Genomic DNA, 7196 nt, shown 5'->3' on the forward strand with positions numbered 1-7196 from the left:
TAGTTTTTGACAACTAAGAAAAAAATGCCACGGTAAACACCTTTATATACCTCCAGTTACACATGTGCAAAAGTTTCGCTAGGGTCTATATCCAGAAATAAAATGAATGGATCGTGGAATATATTCATCTTCAATTTCCTAGATATTGCCAGTTATCTCCAAAACAATTGTATAAATTTACACTCCAGGCAGTAGTAGATGAGGTTCTCACTGCTTTACATTTCTTTTTATATTTTTTTGGGTCAATCTGAGAAGTAGATCAGGCAACTCATTATGGTTTGAATATGAATTTCCTTGATTGTCAGTGAGATTGGGCATATTTTCATGTGTTTATTGGTGATTTGTACTTCCTCTTTTGTGGAGTTCCTAATCTAGTCTTTACCAATTATTCTATTGGGTTGTCTTTCTTTCGCCTATTGATGCAAAGAGCTTTAAAATATTTTTCAATAATGATCCTTTGTCAGTTATGTTTTACAAATACCTTTCCCCATGCTGTGGCTTGTCTTTTCATTTTCTTTATGATGTCTTCTGATAAAAGAAAGTCTTAACATTTAATATAGCATAATCCATAATTTGAAAACTATCTTGTTAAACTAATACTTTTCTGAATTTTCCTTAGTTATAACAGTTAACCTGCTTTACTTTTAAAATTAGAAAAATTATTTTAAAGCATTTTTATGAGGATAGAAGGAATAATCATGATGATTATGATGACAATAATTTTCACTATCAAATCCTTTCATTTATATTATTACATAACAGTTATTCTTCTAGCAAAAGCAATTTATAACATTGTCCCACAAAGACATAAAAAACATGATACTTTTATTTGGAATCCATGGGGATGATGAGTAGGAGTATGTTAGGAAATGAATACTAAGTGAGCAACAAGCAAGATTAATGCAGGTTTTACACGGACAAGTCTCGTCCCAGGTTCTTCTCTCCTTTTTTCTCTTTTGTTTTGTTCTTTCCCGTTTTCACTCTCTTCCTTCCATTCTCCTTTCTTTCTTTAGCTGACCCTACCACTTACCTCCTCTTCTCTTCTTATTGCTTGATTCCTTGCTCTAGCTTTTAGTTTTTTAAAAAAATTCTTTCAATATTTGCAAATTATTGTTCTAATAAAAGGCATGAGTTTTTATTTTATGCATGAAAATTGATTTCATTTAGTTACTGGAGGGAAAAGTTATCAGAACTGTAGTTCCTTCTGCAAATTCCACATTCCTCTGGGTGCTAGGAAACAGCATGAGATAGTATCAGAAGGCCAGGAATAAACTGATGAGCCTAGAGAATGCTGCCTACACTATGGAGACACACAACTTGGCCATTGACCTTAAACTCTGTGCCCTTTAGAAACAAGGGTACATGGATCTATTTACTTGTTCTTTTCTAGCTACCTTGGGTTCTGTGCATTTTAATTAAATGGATCAGAATTTGTGTTGGCCTTGGAAGACAGCACAGCAGCTAACTTGGGGCCATGCAGACAATGAGGCAATGGCCTTGGATTAGTAGGACTTGACCTAATCACCTAGGCTAACAAACAGCAGACCAGGAAACTAATATTTCTCCTTCTGTTTAAAACGCAAAAGACGTAGGTAAATTAATGGTGAAAAATTTCTGGGGCAAATTCAGTTACTTGACAAAAGACATTTTAGAAAAGAATTTCTGACTTCTTGTTTTGTTAAGATTGGCGATTACAAAACAAACTTTACTGAGCTAGTCTTAAATCTAGCTTGAGAATTTCTGTGTTCCTTCTCGATAAATATTTATTATTTGGGTCTACACGGGAGGACAACTTTGCTAACATAAAAGACAGAAAGTTGGCAGAGCAGAGCACTGAGGCCGAAGAGTGTGAAAGCAGAGAGCTGTTTACTCTCCTTTTCCTGACATGAGGTCATAGACGATTCAAGGCCCTTTCAAAGCTCAAGAGATTCTGGTTTCTGGGTTGCAGTAACTGACACCGAATCTCCTCTGACAGACAATACCGAGTTTAGGCAGGAAGAACAGCAAGCTGGCTCCCCGCCACTAACCCAGGGGGTTCTCAGGCGTGCCTAGAGAAAGCGGCTTATCTCTAATGTGAGGACATCAGTATGTTTCATCTCTACTCCACTTACGTCATTTCCGTTGGCAAGTGAGCAAGAAGCCTTGATTCTCGAAGCATGCCAATTGTAGACCGCCAGTGGTGATTCTCTAGCACAGACATATTCTAGAAAGAAAATCAAAGCTATGAATGAGAGAGAAGCTAGATACTGAGCTATCATGCTGAACTCAGCTTAACTGAGGCCAGTGTTTTCCCTCTGTCCAGTGTGTACCCGATGACAGAGAGGCAAACCAGAAAGGAAACACAAAATAAAACACCCACAGGGCCTACTCTCAAGGCTCTAATGATGGCGGGATAGCGGCAGGGCCCTCGCCTACCCTCTAGTGCAGGAGTAGGTGAGGGTCTACTGCCAGCATCATTCACTCCTGTCTCGGCCCTGTTTCTGGCCCCTGGAGCACTGACATCATTTCTCAACACTGATAAGAAATCTGTGTCTGAACCACCTGGGCAGCTGGGGACGTATTTAGACTCTTGTGTCCCAGTCAATACAGTTTTAATTTGGCAGGTTTGTGGTGACTAATTTTTACGAACACTAAAGTTTGAGAACTGCTGCCACAGAAGCAGCTCTGTCAATAACTTTTGTGACCAGTATATTGGCATTTAGCCCATTAGGTCTCAGTTTAAATCTAAATTGCTTCCTTGTTCAATATCTTGATATTGTAGGAACCTCGACTTTATTCAATCTCCCTTTTGACCTTACTGTTATCTTAAATATGCTGCCTGTCTGAACATTAGCTAACTATTTAAATAAGAAATGTTTCTTACAATCCATAGTGTTTTATTCTAATTAGCAAATATTATGGCCTTACTACTGACTTGATACATATAGAATGGAGCCCCTCTAGCTCCAAGAAATCGTTTTGCTCTATTTTCTTATTTGTTTATTTACTCATTCTTTATTTTGTTTCAAGAGGGGTTATCAACTTATGAAAATACAGGAAGATAATATTTATTACAAATTAGGAGACATGACATGATTCTGCATATATGAGGTACCTGGAGTAATCAAATTCACACAGACAGAAAGAATAATGACTGCTAGAGGATGGAGGAATAGAAAGTCATTATTTAATGGGCACAGAGCTTCAGTTTTGCAAGATGAAAAGAGTTCTAGAGATGGATGGTGATGATGATTGCACAGTAATGTGAATATACTTAATATCATTGAATTGTATACTTAAAATGGTTAAGATGGTAAATTTTATATTATGTGTATTTTGCCACAATGAAAAAAAAATGAAGAGAAGAGCAAGGAAAATAATATGGAGACTAAACAGAGCCTAGAGAGAGACTGAAAACTATTCTATCACTATGCCCCACCACTAGAACTGAGTCACCTGTATAATGCTGAACTTTTTCAGGAAATGAGAAAAGAGAACCTCCATGACTGACACAATTAAGGATCTATTAGGAAAAGGCAAGTTCACGAAAACTCTGACTATTTTTTGGTTCTAAACCCAGATAGCAAGTTCTCTCTAGGATTTGTAGAATGAGTTTCATGAGGTAGAGTCTTAGGCCGATCCTTCAAATAGGCTATTCTATTGCTATTCGTTTCTCTCCTTGCCAAGGAGTCATTATTCTTTATCTATCATTTGACCATGTTGGAACCAGTAATGAGATTTTGCTACTTTTATCAACTGGTATATTATCCCCTTTTGGGCGTGAGCCACACATAACAAAACAGAATGTTTATTAGAAATAACATGCTAGACTAATTTGTTTTGACTGTAAAGATTTATGAGAGCAGAGAGTGATAGGTTAGTGTGATGTAATAGATGTTCTATCTTGTGGTGACTTTTAATTCAGTCACTCATGAATGTTCATTTGCAAGGCTAATTCAAGTAGATATAGACATGAGTGTCCTCATGTGAGTTTTTCAAGGGGCTGGAAAACCATAAGAAGACCTGATGATAAATCACACCGTATTTCTGTTGAGTAAAATAAAAGTGTCTGGAGGATTGCCTTAAGCATTGTTATTAATGCCAGCCTGACTTAACATCTTCATTAATAATCTTCCTAAAGACAGAATAAAAGGATACTTGGGAAATTTGCTGGAGAAACCATATTTGGAGATGAGCATCAGGGAAATGAAAGGAAATTGAGTGGTCCTGGAAGCTGGCACAGACTAAAAGACAGTAGAGTACACGATTACAAACACGACCTTTCAGGGGGCAGTCACTATAAATAAAAGTGTTTTGTCCAGAACTGTGTTGGAAGTTGGGGCACTTCGGTGGATTCCAGAGAATAAGAGAAGAAGGCAGCATAGGCAGAGGGGACTGACTAACATTTATGAAGCAGCCAGTTTACATGATTTCATTTACTAGTCACATAACTCTACTATTTTTATCATTAACTCATAGATAATAAAACTTCAGCTTTCTCTGAGAGGCCACACAGCTAGTCAATGGCTGAGGAAGGTCTTAAACTCAGTCTTCCAGTTGTCAGGTCCTAAGCTTTGCACACCCTTGCTGCCTCACAAGAATTTCCCCCATGTGGCCACATGTAAGCATTCAGAAGCCTGAACTTTATAAACCATAGTTATGCTTAATTTTCCAAAAATTATCTATAGTTGCTGCTTTAAAAGGGTATGGATGATTGTTTTAATTAGATGTTAGTTTCTAAACCCACTCTGGAATCCTTACCTCCAGATTCGGTTTCATTGTGAAGAATCCTGTAGTTTGAATGTTATGAGTTGGATAGTTTTAGGTTGTACTAGGGGAGAACTCATCATTTAGCCACTGTCACCCCTCATATCCGATCGGTTGCCAAGACCTGTTGGTTCTTCTAACATGGCGCCACTTACAGCCATCCCTTCTTTTTATTGTAGCAACCCTATTTCAGTGCTTTATTATCTTTCTTAATTTTCTTTCCTTCAATTCATCCTCCTTACAGCTGCCAGAATGTGACTTGTTTATTCGACAGAATTTCCTACCATCTCCCTAGTCATGGGTTGAAATATAAACTAATATTTTTTGAGCACCTACTAATATGCCAGGTGTTATGGTGGTGTGGGGATCCAGAGATTAATAAGACAAAATTGCTGCCATCCAGGAGCTCATCTAACTTCAGTATGGTCATGCCATCTATTTATCCCCATTCCTCATGCCAAATCCCACAATGATTCCCTATCAGATAAACTGAACCTAACTATTTAGCTCGCATTCAATGCTTTCTGAAAATGGTCCCAACTACCATTCTGTTCCTATATATTTGAGATAATTGAATACCTTCACCCTTTCTTTTCTACAAAGCTCTTATAGTCCAAATAAATGACACCATATTAATGACCATAACTCATTAAATTATTAATATAAATGCCTTTTCAGTGTCCTTTTGACACATCTGTGCTTCCCAACACCTCTCTCTCTATGTGTACTTATCAAACTACCACCCGTCTTTCAAAATCCACTTTAAATGCTCCATCCACAGAGCTGTCTGGAATCATTCTAGTCAGAGGTGAACTTGCTGTCTTCTGAGTTCTAGAGCTCTTTTGGCACTGCTTAAGTCCTGAGTCCTATTGGACTCAGTCTCATTGATGTATGTGAGAGTTATTCATGTACATCCTGGTCTTCCTACTAGATTATAAACTACATGTGAATAGGAAGGCTGCTTCATTCCTTTTGTATGCACTCAGCTCTATACTTTGTATAGAAAAAGTACTTTTTTAAACTTTGCAAAATAAGTTATTGAACAAATTATTTGATTTCATTCAACATATATAGTGAGCACTTATTTTGTTCCAGGCACTGTAACATGTGCTTGAAATACATGAGTGAAAAAAAAACAGACAAGCAACTAGTGGTGACAGAAATGGGGAGAGACAGATAATAAACAATAAGCATAATAAGTACTTTAATCCTGGGAAAAAATTCTGGAAAAAAGTGCATGGAAAGAAGGAAAAGTAGAGCTGAATATTAGGAATTTGGCAGTATTTGGGGGCTGGTAAAGTAGATAGGGTAAAAGGTACGATTTGAGCAAAGGCTTGAAGGTAGGGGAGAGCTAGCTATGCTGCTATCTGGGGTAAGAGTGTTCCAGAGGAAACAGCTGGGATAAAGGCCCTGGGTGGGGAGCAAACAGACATGCTAATGTGCAATGTGAGAGGGAAAGAATTAAGATAAAATGTTAGAGAGTCAGTGAGAGACCAGATCATGTACAGCCTTCTTACCACTATAAAGATTTTGATTTTACTCTGAGATAGTTAAAGAGCCACTGTAGGAGTTTGGGAAGAAAGAAATCACATGACTTACACTGAAATAAGATCACTTTGGTACGGTAAGGGTAGAAACAGATAGAGAAGGCTATTTGGGGTAATAGCAGTCATCCAGGCAAGATGATAGAAGCTTGGACAAGGGACTTAAAAGTGGTAGGAGTGGTTGGTTTTTGGATCTGTAAGGGTGACTGTAATGTTTCTGGCCTGAGCAACCGAAAGGGTGGCGTGCCTATTACCTGTGATGGGCAGGCTGCATGTGCAGCAGGTTTAGAGCTCAGCATTGGATATATTGAGTATGAGATATCCATTAGACATGTGGACTTCATAGTGGAGCTATCAAATACCAAAGTAGTAACAACAAGGAAAAGAAAATGAAATCGTCACACAAGTGTTATAGCAATACATGTGTGTGCACACACACGCACACACATAAACACACACATGTGCGCGCGCACACACACACACACACACACACACTTCTGCAATAAACCATTACCATCCATTAGGAAAGCTTTTGCTGATTCTCCAAACAGAACCGATAGCTCCCTCTTCTAGCTCCCCACATCTAACTCAAGTTTCTATTCTAGTGCCTAAAACACCTTGAAACAACTTCGTTCACTGGCCTTACTCCCATGTATCAGCGATCTTCAGGTGTATGTTCATTTACGCATGAAAAGAATTTTGAAAAGCTATGCTCTCCCTATACTTTTTAGAATTGATGTCAAAAATAACAAATTTCAATTTTAACCAAGGATGTAATAATGTCCTGTGTATTTGTGAATATTGTATCTTCATATAAAATTATATCACTGTTATGTATTACATTCATCTAAGGGAATCTAAACACCTATGGCATTTAATGCCCATGTATCTCCCACTGAAAAAACA

General features: G+C 37.8%; 1 protein-coding gene across 1 annotated transcript in view; it reads right to left on the reverse strand.

Annotated features, from left to right (window-relative positions):
• The window catches only part of PDE7B (phosphodiesterase 7B), a 38600-nt gene that overhangs the window by 14738 nt on the left and 16666 nt on the right, over nt 1–7196 (reverse strand). The window contains exon 6 of the mRNA XM_023528391.1: nt 2112–2203. Within this exon, the coding sequence (XP_023384159.1) occupies nt 2112–2203 (92 nt within the window). The remainder of the gene's footprint in view (nt 1–2111; nt 2204–7196) is intronic.

This window comes from Pteropus vampyrus, unplaced genomic scaffold (genome assembly GCF_000151845.1).
Source record: "Pteropus vampyrus isolate Shadow unplaced genomic scaffold, Pvam_2.0 Scaffold24, whole genome shotgun sequence".
NCBI classification, from domain to species: domain Eukaryota; kingdom Metazoa; phylum Chordata; class Mammalia; order Chiroptera; family Pteropodidae; genus Pteropus; species Pteropus vampyrus.